Source organism: Sinocyclocheilus grahami, unplaced genomic scaffold, assembly GCF_001515645.1.
Source record: "Sinocyclocheilus grahami isolate Dianchi unplaced genomic scaffold, SAMN03320097.WGS_v1.1 scaffold406.1, whole genome shotgun sequence".
NCBI lineage: Eukaryota > Metazoa > Chordata > Actinopteri > Cypriniformes > Cyprinidae > Sinocyclocheilus > Sinocyclocheilus grahami.
In genome coordinates this window covers 615990-639326 of record NW_015505585.1, presented here as the reverse complement: position 1 = coordinate 639326, position 23337 = coordinate 615990, and the positions used below count along the sequence as shown (strand labels likewise).

The following is a 23337-nucleotide window of genomic DNA, read 5'->3' as shown; positions in this document are numbered from 1 at the left end:
CTTCCTTCTCATTACGGGGTCAAAATGTGGCTAGTTAGCATGGTCAGGTTAGTCCCTGCTAGTAAATGTATTGTACACCATCTGGGCCCAAAAAGCATCCTTTTCATTCAATCAATCAAAAGTAGCCATGCATTTTGTCTAAAGAGACTGACAGACTTAAGCATTAAAATACCTTAGTATGAAATTCAGTGCTGGTCCAGGCTTGTATATGCTGGTTTAATGCTAGTCTAGGTCGTGGACAGACATTCCTTCTGGTGAAGCTATTACTTAAAAAAAAATAATTTTGATTTATTTTTATAATATTTTGTTATATAGATATAATACTTAAAAAAATGTATTTCGTAACAATAATTTTTTTATTTTCAGTGTGGTCTCAGATTTTTGTACCCTGTAGTGTATTTCTAGATAAACTACACTTTTTGTTCTCTCTTGTTGTCGCTATGACAACAACATGCTATGGAGACATTAGGGATGGTATTTAAACAACTAAATGTGACCTTTCTTTTTCTATGAATATCTACTTGAATTACTTGAAATATTTATGTATGTTTTCAGCCATCTTTACACCTGAGTTTCTGTTAACATGTCTTTCTTTACTTGAGAAAACTCAAGCTTAAGTTTTCTGTTGATTGGCTAGAGAGGGGTCTTTGTGGTCTGTAGTTCCCAGGTTGTAATCACAGCTTGATTTAAAGAAAAAATGGAGTAGTGTATGCTGGGCCTAGAGAGAATGCTTAAGCCCTGTGGGACAAGCGGCTATAATCAGTGGAGGATGTGTGTTGACAGATAACATCTGCACTGACTTTAAACAACTCTCATGTGGACCTCACTTCAATTTTGTCAGATAAAATAGCTTACAGTTAACATGATAAAACACAACCAGGCCTTTCTCTTTGCTAAAATTATATCCTACTGCTTCTTTTATTGTTTTCCACTTTTAATTTGCCTTGTAATACCAATTCAGAGAACAACACAGTCAAAATGTAGATTTTTTTTATTTTTTATGTAAAGGTATAAAGGTAAAGAACCTGTTGCCATAATAGTAATTTTAACTTTCGTTGCCAGTTGTTGTGGTGGGTGGCTATGTAATTGAATTCAGTTCATTTAAACTCATTTTAGTTATTATAAACAAGACTCCATGGTGCTATATATATATATATATATATATATATATACTGTATATATAGCTGTCCACCAACGTTTACCATCCAACCTGACAGAACTGGAGAGGATCTGCAAGGAGGAATGGCAGAGGATCCCCAAATCCAGGTGTGAAAAACTTGTTGCATCTTTCCCAAAAAGACTCATGGCTGTATTAGATCAAAAGGGTGCTTCTACTAAATACTGAGCAAAGGGTCTGAATACTTAGGACCATGTGATATTTCAGTTTTTCTTTTTGAATAAATCTGCAAAAATGTCAACAATGCTGTGTTTTTCTGTCAATATGGGGTGCTGTGTGTACATTAATGAGGAAAAAAAATTAACTTAAATGATTTTAGCAAATGGCTGCAATGTAACAAAGAGTGAAAAATTTAAGGGGGTCTGAATACTTTCCGTACCCACTGTATATATATATACTGTATATATAGTTTGAAGACTTTTGAATTTTTGGCGGTATTAATGAGACCTGAGCTAGCGTGTCTTTGAAATATTCATGCACCGTCCTCCTTTTCTCGATGGTTGCCTATGCTGTTTGCTTGCTCAGCACTATTGATGAAGGGAAGGATGAGTGGAAAGTGGCTAAAGACGTGTTTCAGGGTGAAATGGAAAAAAAGAGAAGATATGACGAGCCTGCACACATGAAACCAGTCAGCTTGACTTCCTGTGTTAAACCTCTGTGGTAATACATTTTAAATATTTGAATCTGGTCACCTCTTCATTCAAAAATCTAGAAAAAGTCTAGCCTCCCGGGACCCAGAAAAAAAAGTTATGTGAATTTAGTCATTACATTGTTTAGAGCATATATATATATATATTTGTATTCATGTGTTATGTTATGTCCTCTGTAGAGGACACCAGGACTCAATTTTTAAGAAAAATAAAAAGTCATGAATAGACAAAAACAATAAATCATCAATACATTTTTAGGTTTCAGGATTTTTTTATACCAAACTTTGTATAAAGATGATTCTCAATTATGTTATGAAAGATATAACAGGATGGTTTGATATTCCATTTTGCTTTATGCAGTATGAGTAAAATGGCCATAAAAGGGTTTTCCCATTATATACAATGTATCTATATACTGTATCTAATTTGCATATTAATGTGTTCTTGGGGCAAAATGTAATGAAAAAATAACTGTAATAATGGGAGTAATAATTGGTAAGATTTTCATAATAATATCTAATATTTCATTGGAATTGTTAAATATAATGTATTTCCCTATTCATTTGTTGTGTCTCCCAAAGATAACTGTAATAATGGGAGTAATAATTGGTAAGATTTTCATAATAATATCTAATATTTCATTGGAATAGTTAAATATAATGTATTTCCCTATTCATTTGTTGTGTCTCCCAAAATGCGTAATAAACATGTTTTTAGTCTGGTGTGCTCTACAGTGGACATGAAATTGATGTCCTGTTTCATAACAGAAAGTCATATTTTGATTTGAAACCCCATAACATTTTCCTGAGATGCTGATTTTTGACAAAAAGTTACAAAAATGGTCAGATTTAAATTATATTATAATATTTCCATTTTTAAAGACCAAGGAGAGGTAGTGATCATGGTGAAACTGTCAAACAGTTGGTATCTCTGGTTAGCCCTGAATGTGCTCTGTACAGAGCACACAGACTTAAAACTGTGAAGTCATGTAAGTCATTCACTATAATATATAAATTCACTAAAATATAATGTCCTCTACTGAGGACAGAAGGTCGCAGGAGGTTAAGGAAGAATTAAGACTGTAACAATTCAGTATTGGGGGGACCAAATATATTGACAATAGATTCACAATAAATTATCTCTATTTTGAATCTCTGCATCTATGCTTCTTTTAATGGCTTTAAAATTACTCAATATTAAGATTCTGGTTGTCGTGGTATATTTGGAAAGCACAGTAATTGTACTTGGACTTGTACAGTACACGTGGTTTGCTTTCATTATCAGTAAGAAACAGAGTTTAGTTTATGAAAACAGCATATTGCAAAAAACAAACTTTACCATAAAAGTATCACCTGCTTGATGTAAGTGTTTAATCTATAGTTTAGGTTTTATTGAAGTAAGGAGCCAAACCAAGGAATCATTGAAAAGTGCTTTTGACTGCCATGGTCTTGTTTTCAGTAGCTCAGTGGGAGCATTGATATTACTCCGATAAGAATCAAGTCAACAACTGGAAGTTCTTTGTTACCTTAAAAGAAGCATGTTCCATTCATTTAGTACATACAGTACATGCAGTACAGCGATTATCCTGGATGACTTCACAATTCAAGTGCTTACATTTAAAGGACGGAACCCACCGGACAAATACCACACCACTGGGGGTTTTGTCCTGATTTAGCAACATAATCTCCCTTATCACTCCACATAGTTGCTTCGAAATCCAATCCAATAGCTTTTTAATTATCCTCATTCAAATGCTTGCTCTGTCATTAAAAGGTCATTTGGCAGTCTGAAAACCCAGTGGTGTGCCTTTTCCTTTAGTACATTCACACTGCTTAGGAGAGCTCATCGCTTACTACACTAAACAAAAGGTGACGTTATGGAGCCGCATGAAACAATTAAAGCCAGATGACCGTAATGACCTGCAATTCAGAGAACGTATAATAGCAAACCTGTTGCAGATTAGTCTGTACCTGACACTGCACTGTGATTTAAAAGCCTAATAGTACATACGTTACATATCATATTACAAATTATGCAGTTCTTTGTCAATTTATATCATCATAAGTTGATGCCAATGAATAAATAGCTAAGTAAACATTTAAGTTACCCCTGTCAGATAAGACCCTTATTCCTCATCTGGGATCGTGTAGAACGCTTTGAAGCTGCAATTTGGACCTTCCACCCAGTAAACCCCACTGAAGTCCACTATACAGAGAAAAACACTGCAATGTTTTCCTCAAAAACCTTAATTTCTTTTCGACTGAAGAAAGAAAGGCATGAACATCTTGGATGACATGGAGGTGAGTACATTATGAGGAAATTTTCATTCAGAAGTGAACTAATCCTTTAAATATGGTAAAACAGAGCTGAGAACATGGTAATAAGTAAAGGGTTATTCTATGAAACGTACCTTTTCCAGTTTGATAAATGTAACTGTAAACTGTAAATTAGTAATAATATGTTTAAAGGGGTCATATGATGCGATTTAAATTTTTCCTTTCTCTTTGGAGTGTTACAAGCTCTTGGTGCATAAAGAAGATCTGTAAAGTTGCAAAGACTAAAGTCTCAAAGCAAAAGAGATATTCTTTAAAAAAGTTAAGAGCCAACCAAGCCTACCTAAAACGGCTCGTTCTAACACGCCCCCACATCAGTATGAGTAAAATGGCCATAAAAGGGTTTTCCCATTATATACAATGTATCTATATACTGTATCTAATTTGCATATTAATGTGTTCTTGGGGCAAAATGTAATGAAAAAATAACTGTAATAATGGGAGTAATAATTGGTAAGATTTTCATAATAATATCTAATATTTCATTGGAATTGTTAAATATAATGTATTTCCCTATTCATTTGTTGTGTCTCCCAAAATGCGTAATAAACATGTTTTTAGTCTGGTGTGCTCTACAGTGGACATGAAATTGATGTCCTGTTTCATAACAGAAAGTCATATTTTGATTTGAAACCCCATAACATTTTCCTGAGATGCTGATTTTTGACAAAAAGTTACAAAAATGGTCAGATTTAAATTATATTATAATATTGCCATTTTTAAAGACCAAGGAGAGGTAGTGATCATGGTGAAACTGTCAAACAGTTGGTATCTCTGGTTAGCCCTGAATGTGCTCTGTACAGAACACACAGACTTAAAACTGTGAAGTCATGTAAGTCATTCACTATAATATATAAATTCACTAAAATATAATGTCCTCTACTGAGGACAGAAGGTCGCAGGAGGTTAAGGAAGAATTAAGACTGTAACAATTCAGTATTGGGGGGACCAAATATATTGACAATAGATTCACAATAAATTATCTCTATTTTGAATCTCTGCATCTATGCTTCTTTTAATGGCTTTAAAATTACTCAATATTAAGATTCTGGTTGTCGTGGTATATTTGGAAAGCACAGTAATTGTACTTGGACTTGTACAGTACACGTGGTTTGCTTTCATTATCAGTAAGAAACAGAGTTTAGTTTATGAAAACAGCATATTGCAAAAAACAAACTTTACCATAAAAGTATCACCTGCTTGATGTAAGTGTTTAATCTATAGTTTAGGTTTTATTGAAGTAAGGAGCCAAACCAAGGAATCATTGAAAAGTGCTTTTGACTGCCATGGTCTTGTTTTCAGTAGCTCAGTGGGAGCATTGATATTACTCCGATAAGAATCAAGTCAACAACTGGAAGTTCTTTGTTACCTTAAAAGAAGCATGTTCCATTCATTTAGTACATACAGTACATGCAGTACAGCGATTATCCTGGATGACTTCACAATTCAAGTGCTTACATTTAAAGGACGGAACCCACCGGACAAATACCACACCACTGGGGGTTTTGTCCTGATTTAGCAACATAATCTCCCTTATCACTCCACATAGTTGCTTCGAAATCCAATCCAATAGCTTTTTAATTATCCTCATTCAAATGCTTGCTCTGTCATTAAAAGGTCATTTGGCAGTCTGAAAACCCAGTGGTGTGCCTTTTCCTTTAGTACATTCACACTGCTTAGGAGAGCTCATCGCTTACTACACTAAACAAAAGGTGACGTTATGGAGCCGCATGAAACAATTAAAGCCAGATGACCGTAATGACCTGCAATTCAGAGAACGTATAATAGCAAACCTGTTGCAGATTAGTCTGTACCTGACACTGCACTGTGATTTAAAAGCCTAATAGTACATACGTTACATATCATATTACAAATTATGCAGTTCTTTGTCAATTTATATCATCATAAGTTGATGCCAATGAATAAATAGCTAAGTAAACATTTAAGTTACCCCTGTCAGATAAGACCCTTATTCCTCATCTGGGATCGTGTAGAACGCTTTGAAGCTGCAATTTGGACCTTCCACCCAGTAAACCCCACTGAAGTCCACTATACAGAGAAAAACACTGCAATGTTTTCCTCAAAAACCTTAATTTCTTTTCGACTGAAGAAAGAAAGGCATGAACATCTTGGATGACATGGAGGTGAGTACATTATGAGGAAATTTTCATTCAGAAGTGAACTAATCCTTTAAATATGGTAAAACAGAGCTGAGAACATGGTAATAAGTAAAGGGTTATTCTATGAAACGTACCTTTTCCAGTTTGATAAATGTAACTGTAAACTGTAAATTAGTAATAATATGTTTAAAGGGGTCATATGATGCGATTTAAATTTTTCCTTTCTCTTTGGAGTGTTACAAGCTCTTGGTGCATAAAGAAGATCTGTAAAGTTGCAAAGACTAAAGTCTCAAATCCAAAGAGATATTCTTTATAAAAGTTCAGAGTCAACCACGCCTACCTAAAATGGCTCGTTCGAACACGCCCCCACGTGTCTACGTCACGATGTGGGAATATTTGCATAACGCCGCCCAAATGTTCACGCAAAGAAAGAAAGTGTAACTTTTATTCTCGCTGTAGTATTGTTGTTGCCGCGGCCATGTCGTGAAGATGCTGTGTTTCGTTGTGAAAGCAAAATTACTTTGTTTGGTCTTCCAAAAGAGGACGATATCTGCTTCGTCATGCCTAGAGCTGATCCGTGCTGGTCGCTGAGGAAATACATAAACTTCGTGCTGTGGATCGCCGGATCGGCTTTCACCGTGGACGAAGCGGAGTCCAGTCCGGGGTCGTCACATGTGGTTGCCGCAAGCCTGCCGGCCGCTCCTTCGTCGAATCCGCTGGCCGCACCGTTCTCAAGCCCGCCGGCCCCTGCTCACTCTAGACCACCGCCGCTCACTCTAGCCCACCGTGTGTGACGCTGTGTGTTTCGTTGTGAAAGCGAAAATACTTTGTTTTGGCCTTCCAAAAGAGGACACGACTAGAAATCAGTGGTTAAGTTGTATTTACAACACTGTTCCAGAACACTTCAACCCAAATATTCAGATGTGTGCAGCGCATTTTATGGAGGACTGTTTCCTGATCCTGGGAGAGTAGACTACAATGCCGGCTGTTCTGACTCACAGACTGTAAGTACGTTTTCATTATTTAAAGGATTTGCCACTGATGATTCAAACGCAGTTTTGGGCAGTGTAGAGTAGCGTTTGTAGTTTGTCATTTCTCCGATCACAAATGCAGACATGGTTTTATGTTTACGCGGTGCGATGCAATGTGTAAAAAGACAATATAATTAATTATAATCCGTAATTATGTCCCCACTGAATGCAACAAATGCCTCGTTTATAATGGGTTTTAATGTTTTTGTCTCGTCGCTCCGGCCGGGACACGGCATCACAGTATGGTAAGGGGCGTAACATTTCCTTCACACACTTGAGGTATTCAGCCAATCACAACGCACTGGATAGCTGGCCAATCACAGCACACCTCGCTTTTCAGACCGATGAGCTTAAAAATGTACGCGTTTCAGAAAGGCGGGACATAGAGGAGAAACAATAATGTGTTTTTTTAACCTTAAACTGCATAAACACATTTCATTACACCAAATACACAAAATAATCTTCTTTTTAGCAACATCATATGACTCCTTTAAATTTTAAAAATTGCTATCTCAAGCAAAAGTTTTAATATAATTATCACTTCATAAAAGTAACGGTTGACATCTTTACTGTTGTGCTGTGAAACTACGGTGTTCTTATTTCTATAAACAAGTCTTTATCTGTCTGTTGCTCATGGCAGCTGCACTATAAATATATGTACTGTACAATTTGTGCATTACGTTAGAGCGCTAATTACCCACCCCAGTCATGTAAAAAAAAAATTGTGCTTGACAGCATCTACATTGCAAATTATTATTATTTTGTTGTGCATATCAGTTGTGTGCTATAGCTCAGAGTGCATTGTTGATATTAAATCGTTAACAATATAGAGAATTACATTTTTCAAAAGGAAATTTAAGAAAGCTACCAAATGAAAAATAAATATAGTTCTAATAAGGAATAGTGGACATACTCAGACCTGACTTAAAACAACATGTCAAAACCTTTTTTTTTTGCATTAACATTTAATGCATTCTAGAAGTGCTTTTCTGTTCCACTGTGTAGTAAATGCCATACAGAATACTAAAATAATCCATCCATATTTAACAGTGACAGTGCATTGATTCCAAATAATTTACAGAAGAAAATTAGTTTTTGCTTTTAAGTACCTTTATTATACTCATTTGGTTAATTCTAACCCCCTAAAAATATGAAAGACATGGACTACAAAATAAAGATGAAAACTGAACTGAAGCCATCAACCCGATCCCACAGTTGCTTTCTATATACCCTCTAAATACAAGCCCTTGTTTCCCACAGCTGGTACTGTCCTTGTGATGGAATCCTTGCAATGCAATTTTCCGGATAACTTGTTTTAATCAGCTAATGCCAATGTTTTGCAGACATGACATTGAAACTGTTCAGCTATAAAGGAAAGGACTCTTATTTATAACTCTAACTTAGTTACATAATTACCTCTGTATACTTGCTTTTCCACTGCAGTTTCATTCAATACTTGGGAAAGATTTCCTCTAGAACTGCCGATCATTTTGACATACATAATCATTTGCATGTACTGTATAACATTTTGTAGTTATGTGTGTGACTTTATTTCTGCTACAGCTGTCTCAGATTTAACAGTCCTTTAGAGGTAAATTAGTTCAAATCAATTACATTTTAATATTACATTTTATTTTGCTAGTTCATTGGTGTTTTCCCAGATGCCAGTGCCTGGTACATTTCATGGAGCCATGCCCAGGTTTTTAAAAGAAGATAAAGGACTGCAGCAATTTATATTAAAACCATCTGTTACCATGGTGACATCCACCCCTCATCTTTTGCGATATTTCTGGAACAGAATGTATTTGTGCACGTACACACTGAATCCAGAACTAAACACAACCACATGTTGTATTACTGAACTGTGTGGAATCTATTATATATTTTTCTGTGCCTATTTAAGTTTAGAAATCTGACCTGTTATCATAAAAGGGTAAAGTCCTGCACTGTCATATATCTAGGTTTATTTAAGGCCACATGGAGCAGTGAGAGTCAATAAAGGCTTAAAATACCCACATGATGTAGTAAAACCTAGCCAGATTATAAGCAAGGTCTAATGTAAAATGTACACTTTAAAAATGATTTGTAAGATAACCTTAAAATGTGTTTCATGTGGTAACATCTAAATTAATTGGTTTTATTGAAGTCAAAGATATTATTTAAAATGCCTGAAGCATCCTGACTACATTAGTTTACACCAACGAATAGTTGGTCTAATTTTTTAAGAGTCAAATAAGGTAGAAATAGCTCCTTAAGGCAATGGAATTTCTGCCATGATATACAACTGTCATGTTGTTCCAAACCTGTATGACTTTATTTCTTCTGAGGAGCACAGTATACTGGTCTCTCTTTTTTCATGAAATCTCAATGAGTGAAGACCGGAGCTTTTAAACTTCAAAAGGTTGCAGAAGCACCATAAAAGTATCAAAGGTCAACAATATGACTTTTGCACTGTATTCCAATTATTATTATTATTGTATTGACCCTCATGTTGTTCCATATCTGTATGGTTTTCTCTTTCTTCTGTGGAACATAAAAGATATTTTGAGAAATGTCTTAATAATGGAAGTCAGTAGTCACCAAAACTTTCTGGCTACCAACATTCTTCAAAATATCATCTTTTATGTTCTGCATACAGGTTTGGAACGACATGAGGGTGAGTAAATGATGATGGAATTTATATTTTTGGGGTTAACTATACCTTGGATAGTTTTGGAGCATTTTTACTGATAATCATCTTCTCCAGTGGATAATTTGAGTCAGTTATTCTTTGTGGTTTAATAATTATTGAGATTCATTAAAAAATATAATCTCTGAAAAAAAATGTGGACACTGCAGCTTCTCTTGTGACTTCTAAGTGATTTTTAGTCAGTTCCTTGTATAAAATTATTGCATAGCTTCAGAGAACTTGGAATATAATGCTAATAAGTTTGAAGCTTGACTGTTAAAGTCCTCATTGACTTTCATTACATAGAAAGGAATGACCAGAATATTCTTTATACATGTTATATGTACTTTTAAAAGCCCTCCAAAAATGTGTACACTGGATAATATACATATATATATATATATATATATATATATACACACACACACAAACACTACTACATATCTATAGTAGTATATAATGCTATATATATATATATATATATATATATATATATATGTGTGTGTGTGTGTTGCTTGCGAAAAATAAGTTATTCCATCAGAATACATGGCTACTTTTGAATAAGTGGATACACTAGATGGTATAGTTATGGTATCTGCCAGCGGGGGCTAAGAACGCTATGCTAACCTGACCTCTCAATGCATCTGAGCTCTTCGAGGATCCATTAAACATGATTCTCAAAATAACTTGTACAATATAAACGACCCACAAGCGAATCCATAGTCTACAGAGTCATATCCGGTGATGACACATGACCTTTACCATCTTAAGAAATGCAGGCCCATGAAAATCAGATCCTCCTGACAGCAAATGAACATTACACCCCTTCTCCTCTCTCTCTCTCCTCCATCTCATTCCCGTTGCTTCTCTGATTCCTGCGTGGGAAGAGAGGAAATCTATTCAAGTTGAGTTTATTTTTGGCTCGCAGGAAGTCTGCAAACAGAGGCTCTTGAATCACCAAAATGCACAATAGGCCTTTGCATCGATTCAGTAGCTCCGCCATCCTCACTCCAGCTAAAGCTGTGCCAACTAATTACAAAAGTCTTGATACAACTACAGCCACGTCTAAAACCCTCTTCTCTCGGCACAATAACTCAGAAAAACCTCAGGATAACTCAGAAGTGCAATGCAATTTGTCAGAAGGTTCATAGAATATGAACCTTTTTTTTCTTGCATTATCATTGATCATAACTAACGCATTTGTTCTCTTAGGCTAATCTGTTTTCTTTAAACAATGTATAAATGTCAGGTGGATATTGTGTTATAAATTAATCAAATTTCAGTCGATTATCGTGGTCCTTGGTACGCTATCAATCATGCTGCCTCCAGCGTTATACCGCCGGACTGGGATCAATATCGCTCTGACCTCTCAATATCGCTCTTTATTGGCTCATCATTCTCTGCATGGGCACGTGAGTGTGTGTGAGTATAGTCAGTGTGTGTGAGCATGTACTGTACGTCCAAGTTGGTCTTCTTTATATTGGTATGTGTACCTCCATCCGTCTGTAAGTGAAATGAACAATTGAGGACAGTCAAGGCTCTAGTTCCCTGCTGAAAGCACTGTGAGATTGTGGGGTTTGAAGGCCATAGTCTTCCAAGTATTTCAGCTGAACAGAGTAGGATAGGAAGGAATAGATAGATAGAGAGATGGATGGATGGAGACAAAAGTAGCTGGTAAAGAGCAGATAGGGGTCATGGATCTTTCTGGGGTTTGACTCAGGAAGTCAGTAGAGAAGTGGTGAAGGATCGCATCTCCTGAAGCGGAACAGAGAGAGACATATTAGCACTGTGCTTTCAGTCATCGTTTTCACCAGAGATTTGACCTGTTGTACAGTACATCTATGTACAGCAATTCTTGTGTCATGAATGCTTAAATGTTATGAATGCTGGTCTGATGCAAAATTGTAATTATTCCCTCACTGGTAAGTGGTTTGGAAACTGAAGAAAAAAAGTGTTGGCTGTCCATACACTTGTGGATGCCCACAACCACAGCATTAAATCGGGGAAAACACTCCCAATTCATCATAGTAATCCCATTCTGTCACAACTGCTGTCTGTATGAGAGCTCAGAGTCAGCTGTGATTTCAAGCATCACCAAGATACAAGAAACTGTTTGGAGTAACAGTTCAGAAAGTGCAAATTTTTTCATAAATGAGTACATCACAAAATGTGCAGATCCCATGTAACTCCAAAATAAAAAGAAAAATGTACTAGTAATATAATAATAGTAATAGTGTATTGTGCGTACAGTATATATATATATATATATATTCAACACGTATGACCTTTGAATGTGGTCATAACTGTACAGTTAATAACAATTTATCTTGCTCTAATTTTCCAGTATGTGTATATATTTAGTTTTTCCATCTGTTCAACCACTGTGTGGTGACCCTTTTCCCTCAGAGACTAATTACTCATACTGTGTAACCTCTCTCATTAATACTTATGAAAAAAGACAGATGGACATTGCCCATGCAAGACTGCAGTAATGAAATATAGTTTTTGTCACCCATAAAAATAGGGCCCAACACACATTCTAGCGCAAGTTCTGTGCTTATGCTTAACCAGCATATATAAGAAAGTAGAATCAGGTTTCCATGATAGAGTAGTATTGTGATTCCATTAATTCAATAAACTCTTAATTTGCTGTTTATTGATAGTTAGTAAGGTAGTTGTTAAGTTTATGTATGGAGTATGATTAATGGATCTGAAATATGGTCATGCAGAATAAGGCATAAATATGTATTTCATAAATACTAATAAATAGCCAATATGCTTGTAATATACATGTTAATAAGCAAGTAGTTAATAGTGAGAATTGGTCCCTAAACTAAAGTGTTATCATGATTTTATCAACATCATGACATTGCATTGAACAAAATTATTATATAAAGCACATTATTTTTTAAAAGCTGAAAGCCAGCCAATTTTGATCTGGTAAAGTACACTCATGCCAAATACTGTCTAGTCGCATATGTGCAATACTTGTCATGTGTTTATTGAATAAATTATTACATCGTTCAATATGTTAGTAAGATAATTATTCATGTAATCATAAATGTTCATCTTTAAAGCCAGTGATGCAGCCACATAAAAAAAACACTTGATACATAGTACTGGGACACGGTAGAGATTCACAATCTATTCTCAAGATAACGTTACAACATTTTTAAGCGATTTCGTATTTTAATGTTTTTTTACATTGCATTACATTTTTTACATTGCACTGGAAAAAGCAACACTGAGGGAACAATGAATTGGCGTCACAGTCTTATGAATGGTAGTAGAGGATTCACCAGCATTAGGGGAAGGTGGGTGGCAGGTGTTAGTCTCCATTAGAAAGCTTTTACAGGGAATCACATCATGGCCAATCCACACTCCACCTGTCACAATGACCTATTTTCCTTGCAGACAGAATACAATTCCAGGAAGTGAGTCGCAAGAGCTGTTAAGTTTTTCACATTTGGCGTCTCTCCAGAGACTTCATCAAGATGCATATGACATTAATATATCAGTTTTATATGCACTGTAAAATAAGGGCACAAGTAATGGGATGGTCCACAAAGTGCTTTCCTATAATCAATGAATGTTTACGGCAGATATAATACATTAGTTCGCTATTGTCACGGTTGATATAAAATCGTGCTAATTAATAACTGCCAACTGGAGAGCTGTTTCTCATCGAGGCTAACACGCGCACACTTGCACTGCTCTAGTATCACACTAAAACAGTGTTTTACTGAGCAGCATGTATGCACTAGTTTCATTATCAATATCAAGCTCAGAACTGAGTGCTGAATGCCGTGTTTCTGAGTTAAGCTGGCCTTTAGGAAATCAAGCTCAAAGACATTTGGGGCAAGCAATATAGTATATCACCTTTTTGCCAATCTCAGTTTTTGGCTGTTCTCTTTTCTTGCTTGTGGAGTAAAAGTACTACTGTAAAAATGTGTGCCAGACATGAATTTTATTGACAAATAAAAATATATTAAAATTGTAGTTAGAGATTAGAACCTTTGGTAACACTTTATTTTAAAGACCAGTTCTTCTCGCTATTAATTAGTTGCTTATTAGCATGCATATTACTAGCATATTGGCTGTTTATTAGTACTTATAAAGCACACATTAATGCCTTATTCTGCATGACCGTATTTTAGATCCCTTAATCCACCCCATACCTAAACTTAACTACTAATTACTAACTATTAATAAACAGCAAATTTGGAGTTTGTTCAGGGAAAACTCTTAGTTAATACATAGTGAATATATTTTCCCTATTCTAAAGTGTTCTAAAGAAACTTTTGAGTGAAAAATATAGAAATTGTTTATTTATTTATTTATATATACATTGAATTATAACTACATTAATATATATATATATATATATATATATATATATATAAAGTTAGTTATGGAACAAGTTAGTTCACAAGCTTGGGGACAGTTTTTTTATTTTATAGAAATTAATACTTTTATTCATCATTGATGCATTAAGTTAATCAAAAGTGATGTCAAGTCATGTATAATGCTACAAATTATTTATATTTTAAATAAACACTGTTTTTTTTTTTATTCATCAGAATATACTCAAAAAAACTAATCACAATTTCTACAAAAATATTAAGCATAAAGCATTGATAATAATTAGTCTCTTGAGCACCAAATCAGCATATTAGAATGAGTTCTGAAGGATCATGTGACACCGAAGACTGGAGTAATGATGCTGAAATACATTTTAAAATATATTAAAATACAAAACAGTTATTTTAAATTGTATTGCTATTTTACAATATTACTACTTTTAATTGTATTTGTGGTCAAATAAAGGTTGTTGTTTTGTTTTTTTGTTTTTGTTTCTGGAAAAAGTTATGTACAGACCATGAGCTATGGATGATGATGTGTATCTGGTTGATTCCTGTTGTTATGAATAGGTGGATAACGCTGACACGACAGTGAAGGACATTCACACTGCCAGTGTGAACCCCAGTGCTGTGTGAATAAGTGGCTTTGCAGTTGGCTGTCTAAAGATTTGCTGTACACCAGCTCCTCTCTTCCTGTTTGTGTGTGTGTGATATGAAGTATGTGGCATGTAGGTGTTTGAGATCTGTGGCTATGCACTCCAAGCTGCAAGAGCCCCCTCTCATTAGACTGTCACAAGGCCCAATAATAACCTCTCTAATAACAGGGTTGGCTCTCTCTCACTCTCTCTGTTGCTCTCTCTCTTTCTCTCTTTCTTGGAACAAATGTTCTTCTTCATATCCAACATCACGCAATTAGTGTGGCTGAATGAGGATATGCTCACCATCTGCAGATATAGCCACATTTGGCTGCATGCCTTACAAAAAGCCCAAAATTGGGATGACGAAGATGTTCACATGAGTGATTGTCACATCACATACCTGATGAAGGGGTTTATCACAGCTAATTTTTCCTTACAGTAGATAGCCTGACTGATAAATAGAACAGTCAGTCATGATTTTTGTGAACTTAGTTCAAGCAATTACTGGGTGTGAGCTTTCCAAGAAGAGCCTTGATGAAAGCCTGGGTTCTGACAACATCTGAAAAGACATCTGTATAAAAAGGAAATTGAGATTTTCTCAAATCTGAGGCTGCAGGAGTACTGCCCCAGTAGACGTAGTGCTGCCTTGTGTCCCATCAGGCTCAACTTGCACTGATCTTAATGACTGAGAGAGAGAGAGCGACTAAAATTAGTTGTGATTGGGGATGAAATGAAAGTAGTTTACTGGGGGTTGTACAGACAACTGGACTAGTCGTTTGATTTCGTCATTAGTCAACATGTTGGGTCTGTGTCAAATAAGTCTTTTAAAAGCACTTGACCTGCTCTAATTTAATTTTTATGTATCTGTGTGTGTGTGTGTGTGTGTGTGTGTGTGTGTGTGTGTGTGTGTGTGTGTGTGTGTGTGTGTGTGTGTCAATTTAAATTGAAATTCAAAACTTTGAAATCTTTGGCAACCTTGTGTGAAAAAAAAAACATTAAATAACTCATAAGTTAATTGAGTGCTTCAAAGGACCTAGGTACTCTTCAAATACTTCATTGTGAATCTCAGTACTACTTTCCTTTTTACATTGTCTGTCTATCATCTGAATCTTAGCTTTTTTCCCCTCCCTCTGAGAAGAACAGTTAAGTATGTCAAGATTTCTCAGCCTTGAATAATCCTTTCAAGTACTGTCAGACAAAAAAGCATTTTGAAAGCCTGAGTGTTGCTGGGTAATGTCAGACACAGATGTTCATTGAACTAACAGGGTATTGGATCAGATCAGCTCTGCTTGAATAGGTTTGAGTACATATTGTTTTGTGCAAAGTGGTTGTGGTTCCACTTTGCAAAGAACAAGACCTTTTATTGAACTGTTCGTTTCTGGTGAAGGGGTTAGTGAATAATAAGAGTGTCCAAGATAAAGTGTCTAAAACATGTAGACCTTATATTAATGTTGATTTCATATGATTTTAAAAACTTAACTTTTACTTCATTTAATAAATATTATTATGTTTTGGGGGAGTCACACCACATTTCAATATTATACTTGTAATTTGAATTCAGAATTTGATTCAGAGATGAGGTATATGCAAGTAATTATAATATTTGTGAATTGTATTTTAAATAAATTCATAGATTTAGGCAATATGTGTGTGTATATGTATATATATATATATGTATGTATGTATGTATGTGTATATATTAGGGCTGCACGATAAATCGCATGCTATATTTAATGCGCATCTTGTCAGAAAGCCGGTTCTGTAATCAGCGGTAAATCTCCATTACGTGCGTGCTTTCACATTGAGCAGCATTAACTACACAGAGCCGTTGTTCACTGACGATCATATTCACGCAATTTTTTTGCGCAGCTCGTCAGTGAACATCGGCTCTGTGTAGTTAATGCTGCTCAATGTGAAAGCACGCACGTAATGGAGATTTACCGCTGATTACAGAACCGGCTTTCTGACAAGATGCGCATTAAATATAGCATGCGATTTATCGTGCAGCCCTAATATATACACATACATACATACATACATGCATACATGTCCTGTTATTGAGCCACAGAGCAAAAAACAAAAACAAACCTTGTAAACATTCACACAGTGTGCTCATGGTCATTTATGTTTTTCTATGTATTCCCTGCAGAACGTACTGTGTGTGGATGCCGCCGACCCTCGCTGGATGATTCCATCTCTGTGATGAAAGGCTTATCCAGCAGCCGCAGCCACCACCACGTGGTGACCTGTGACCCCTCTTTAGACTCCATGGGTCACCACTTGGACCATAAGCCCTACCTCATCAGCCAGATCGACAGCCCCCATCCGGTCGACCACTCTTACTACTCCCAGAGAATCCCTTACCAGCCTGACTGCGTGGTGCCTTACGGGACCTTCCCCCGCCGACACTACAGCTCTCAGCATGAGCTGAAGGATGAGACCGCTGTGGTTCCCTACACCGGGGGAGGGATTCCAGCCAATAAGGGCCAACAGCGTATCCCCATCACTCTGTTGGATCAGTTCAACCGGCAACTCCCAGTGCCTCGTGATGGCTATCACACGCTACAGTACAAGCGTGCCGCCGCAGCCTTGGAGCAACGGAGCGACAGCCCTGGCCGAATCCGGCACCTGGTGCACTCAGTTCAGAAGCTCTTCACCAAGTCCCACTCACTAGAGGGCCCACACCATGGTCACGGCCACGGCAAGGGAAGCATCAACGGAGGCAAGGCCAGCCCCGACGGAGAACCCCCTGCTATTCGGCACCGCAAGCGCAGCAAGAGCCGGGAGCGCTGCAAGTCGGCTGAACCCAAGAACAGGACGCCACCTTCTGGCTACTGGAGCTCAGATGAATTGGAACGCGAGGCCTGCCTGTTTCACCATGGACCACCGGGCGTCATGACCATGGGCCGTCACCCGGATAAGTCGCAGTCACAATACTTCTTGGAAGCCTACAACACCATCAATGACCAGGCACTTAAAAACTCCCGCAGCAGCAATGATTTGGGCAAGTGCTCGACGTGCACAAGCATCCCACTGAGCATGGACGCTTCACATCTCGTGAAGAAGAGCTCGTGGTCGTCCTCTCTCACGGTGAGCAGAGCACGTCAAGTCTACCAGAAGGCCTCGGTAAATGTAGATAAGGCCCTAGTGAAAGCAGAGGCTTGTCAGCAGGAGCGCTCATGCCAATTCTTGCAGGTATGCAAAAAGCCTTTTGATTCTCCCCTACACCCACATGCTCACCTAACCCACCTCCACCTTTCCACCACCCCTCCTCTTCCTCCTCCACCACTGGAGAGAGCCTCCAGTTTTGATTTGAGTTCTGCTGAGAAGTAAGTGCAACCCACTAGCTGCCTTACTTTCTGTTTAGCTGACAAGCATCTGTTTGGATCCATTTGATCTCTGACTGGTATTATTTCCCTCTCTAAACCTGAAAAAAACCCCACCTTTTTTACCAATGTTTTTACCAAGTTCTTATTTTGCTGGACTCTGTGTGTTTGCATGTGCGTGTGTGTAGGTGGTGGGTTTGGATGGAGCAAACTGGATGAGTGGTGTTCTTGTGGATGTGCATGAAGAGGATATACTCTGACCTTTATAACTGGTGTCATGAACAGATAGGTCTTGGCTTAGTATACTGTTAGCAGATTAGCCTACTAGCTTAGCCTATAGCCTATGCAAAAGAGTTGTGCAAGATTGAGAATTAAAGAATTGGCTCAAGAATTGATGTGAATTTAAATTGGCCACACACCATAGGAAGTTGAATTAGAATGACAAGAAGAGCAATTCACTCTAAACTGCAAGTCATTTTCTAAAGCTGCAGTATGTACCTTTTTTGGGTCAAAAATGAACAAAAATTGGTTATTGAGTACATAAGACAACAGTGTTCAAAACTGTCTCCTTACCTTACCTCGATTCACATAATAATTACTTATTATCATTTGAGATGCTGTGTCCGATTTCACAGGGAATTTATGTCATTTGTCAGTTTGATGCATGGTTATGTCATGTCCGTAAACAGAAAGAATACCAGGCTACTATATGCTGTGTGTGGGTGGAGCATTCGTAGCTTGTTCTTATAAAATTGTGAGTTATAAAAATTCTGCAACTCTTCTGTTTCAAACAGAGACGGCGATAGAGAGGCAAAAGTTACGAACTGCAGCTTTAAATGTGTTCAAATGTAGAAATATATAACCTGAAATATGTAAACTGAATGCAAATTTATATAGGAGGGATTTCACTTCAAATTCTGTTCAAATTAAATTCAGATTCAGAATTTAAATTAGGATTTAAATGGTATTATAGGTATTATGTGTTTTTTTTTATTTATCTGGCCTTACAAATGACTACTCCCTGGACTCATCAAAAAATATTTTTTTAAGACAGTGGTCCTCTTATCTAATTGTACAAAAATACCTGCCAAAATACTACTGACACTCTGTACAACAGCACTCTAGCTCTTGTGCTGTTACCTAAATGTGTTTTGTTTACAGTTTTTTTTCTGTATAATTGCTACATTCTCAGTGCTTTTATCTCTACAAGTATTTATCTCTACATGTATCAATTATTAGAATGATGGTTGTTATTAATCACTATGTCAGAAATAAAACAACATTTTAATTAGGTTGAGAGAGAACTCTCTGTATCTGATATTATTTGAAGTTTTTTTCTATTCCTCTTGTACGTAAGGCTGCACAGTCCTCATAGTCCGAGTGAACAGACAAATGAGGGAACCCGTTACGTTATACATGCATTAAATGAGCAAACTAGAGAAGATCTTTAGACCACCTGCAGCGGACTATGAATCAGAGTCTGCACGTGGGCAGCCACATACTAATTCAGAGGCTAAATTGAGCTGGCAGGATGTCTCACATGTTCTCTATCATGCTCTGTCAATACAAAGAATAATTGGCATCTTTCCTCAGGGCTTAATCTGGACGCCAGTTGCCATAGTAACCGTGAGTGACAGGGCATTGCACTGTGCTGTTCTTGTTCAGCAAGTTGTGATTTGCTGTTGATATCAAGTTAGAATTATGTTGATGTAGACATTATACAGACATTTACAAGGTTTCACGCTTGTTCATTTGAGAGTTTGTACATCTGTATGTGTGCACTGAGGGGGATCAAAATAGTGATTGATCAGTATAGGGTTTTCAGAGATTCTTATAATTTTAGAATAGGTCACATCCTTAAATTAAAAATCTAAAGATATAAAAAAAAAATCTAAGCTACTTTTATAGAATGGCACCTGTTTCTGTGACAGCTCTCCACAGTCAGATTCTTTGGCTTGCCAGTCAGAACACTTTGAGGCCCTTTCTGTCTGCCTGTCAGTCATTTAATGCATTCACAGGGAAGGCCATATATGGTAAACAGGAATCTGAGTGCATGGTAGATGAAGCAGATCATTTGAGTTCAGTTGTTAGTTGTGAGAGAATGCTTGCAAAATAGCAGATGGTTTTGATAACATTTTGCAACATTTGAGATGATGTGCAGCTACTTTTCTTAATATAATCGTATTATTAACTGAGTTTTTGTAGGATGGTAGTTGGTAGGGCTCCTATTTAAGAAGGAAAAAATCGAATAGTGATTAGATTAGATTTGAATAGTGAAACATTGCGATTGTGGTCTTTCTTTCTTTCTTTCTTTCTTTCTTTCTTTCTTTCTTTCTTTCTTTCTTTCTTTCTTTCTTTCTTTCTTTCTTTTTAAATACAACTCCAGGTTTGCTTGTTCCTAGAACTGCACAATGTGACCAAAAATGTTGTACCTTATATTTAATTATGACATAAAATAATGATATTATTATTATTACATAAAATATTAAACAAATATTGCTATTCGCTGTCAAATAAACAGTATTTAAGAAAAATAATATACTAATAACTAATATATGTTTTATAAGTTTGTATATTTTGTGTATGAATTTAAAATGAAAAGTTTATTAAAATTGTCACAAGCATACGGAGATGATGTTTGTGAAGAGGCATTTACTGAGAACCGAATAAATCAGGAGCTGCACGGGTGTAAAAGACCACTGTGCCATGCTTCACTCTGAAACGCATAGCACATACTGTATATGTAATTTAAAATGGATAATTGCCATATCAAAAAAGACTAATGTTATTTCACAACCCTTGTCTGGAGAAAGTTCCAGCTAGCTGCAAACATTGCTTACTGCGCTTTTAAAAATGTGCTACATGAGGCTAGAATAAGCACCTAAAGATATAAACTGAAATTCTGTTAATGGAAGAAAATGGAAGCTCTCATGTGGGACACAGTTTTTCATCCCTTGAAATGATCAAGTGAGGCCCAATCTGTTGTGTGGACTCTGAGCCTTGTACCCAGGTCTGCTCAACAGGATTTTTCCTCATTTTCTGCTCATCACTTGACTAAAGGCTTGTGTGGGTGTTGGTGGTATCTTTGAAGGAAGTTTTTGTGTTTGTCGAGTCTGTGAGCGTGGATATGTGGGCAAAGAACCAATGTTACTGGAGTCATTCTTCCTCTGACTGCCTTTTAAACACTTCCTGACGTCAAGGCCAGCCGTTTCCCCAGTAACGCAAGCCCTGCGCTGATTCATATAACCACAGTGAAATTCTTTAAAGTGGGGTTTTCTCTCGATGCCAGCCGAGAATCTATTTTCAAGCCTTAAACTGAACCTCCATGCAGAGTGATATATGCAGCATACCGACCTGACACACAGCTATGCTCTCTGTTAGCATTAGTTTTGTTTGGCCTTAGTAATTTGCATGCTCACATTCTGACATTTATTGAATAGATATTTGATTTTTGCTTGGAAGCAGCATTTGAATTGAGGGGGGATGCGTCTTCCCAGACCCACATAATAATAAAAAAATAAACTGATGATGGCCCATTCTGTTTCTTTATATTAAAAATAGAGATAGAAAAGACCAAAGTTCTGTCAAATTACAGTGGGGCAAAAAAGTATTTAGTCAGCCACCAATTGTGCAAGTTCTCCCACTTAAAAAGATGAGAGAGGCCTGTAATTTTCATCATAGGTATACCTCTCCAAGTTCAATACTTTTAATTAGTGAATCAATTTTTTGGGAAATTTTGTGAGGGATTTAAACAATGAAACTAATACTGTGGATCCTTGTTTTTATATGATAACATTACCACCAAGTATTACAGATATTTGTGAATGTACCTATCATGACCTAATGATAGGTCATGCAATTAAATTAATTATTTAAGTGTTTACTTATGTGTTGAACAATCGCATTTATAACAAACTGGCAGGTATTTTGGTAACTCTGAGTTTACATTGAGCTCAGGCTTCTTTGAGGTCAAATAATTAAGTGAAACCAATGAAAACTAAAATGAAACCAAATGTGGTCCTACTTCTGTTATACATCCGTGGGCATAGAGTTGTAGCTTTACTTGATTTATTAAAAAAGGAAAAATTTAACTATATCATAATGGAAATTGAGATTGAGCCTAGTTGTTTAATTATTATTAAAAAAAAATGTATTTAAATTTTAACACTAAAGGTTTTATGGTCCAATTCTTGCTATTAACAAACCATTAACTTCGACTTTTGCCTCAATAAACTCCTAATTTGCTGCTTATTAATAGTTAGTAAGGTAGTTGTTAAGTTTAGGTATTGGGTAGGATTAGGGATGTAGAATATGGTCATGCAGAATATGTGCTTTATGAGTACTAATAAACAGCCAATATGTTAATAATATGCATGCTAATAAACAGCTAGTTAATAGTGAGAACTGGTTCCTATTCTAAAGTGTTACAATTTTTATATTTTTTTATTTTAAGTATTTTAGTTTATTTAGTGTTAGTTGAAGTTTTAATTGTATGATTTTTTAAAAATGTAAAATTACATACTTTTTTCACTTTAAACATGCTTATTATTTGTTTTTGTTTTTCCTATGTTTTTTAGCCCCTGGCCCATTTCAGAAAGGGTCCCCTCCCACTCGAAGTAGTGGTTTCATACAAAACTGTGTATTTTATTACATCAGACATGCTTTATTGCTTTTATGTAGTCTTAATGAGCATTTGTCAAGGCTTTATTACAATTAGATTGTTAGCATTTGATTATCCTAAAACCAAGTACTAGTTGAAAATGAAAGCTTTTCCCTTTTGTCATTCTGAGTCGTTCGTCTCTCTTGAAAGTCCAACTTCTCATACTGTCAGAGAGTCCTATTGATGAGAGTTTGTCCTGGGAGAGCTGCACTGAGACAGATGCTTAACTACCCAGGGAGGCGTCGTTAGTGTAATCATGCAAGCTCACACCGGCAGCCTCATTAATTATCTCTGCCGGCTCAAAGAAAGGAAGTGTAGATCAGAATGTGTGTGCGTGTATGTATGGGTGATTTGTGGAGCCGAGCGCACAGGA

The 23337-nt window shown here is 36.5% G+C and overlaps 1 protein-coding gene across 2 annotated transcripts in view; it reads left to right on the top strand.

Annotated features, from left to right (window-relative positions):
* LOC107550721 (disks large-associated protein 1-like) overlaps window positions 1-23337 on the top strand; it is a 148318-nt gene that overhangs the window by 79896 nt on the left and 45085 nt on the right. For both annotated transcript variants that reach the window (XM_016232084.1, XM_016232083.1), the window contains exon 3: window positions 17128-18173. In XM_016232084.1, the coding sequence (XP_016087570.1) occupies window positions 17181-18173 (993 nt within the window). In that variant the 5' untranslated portion in view covers window positions 17128-17180. The remainder of the gene's footprint in view (window positions 1-17127; window positions 18174-23337) is intronic.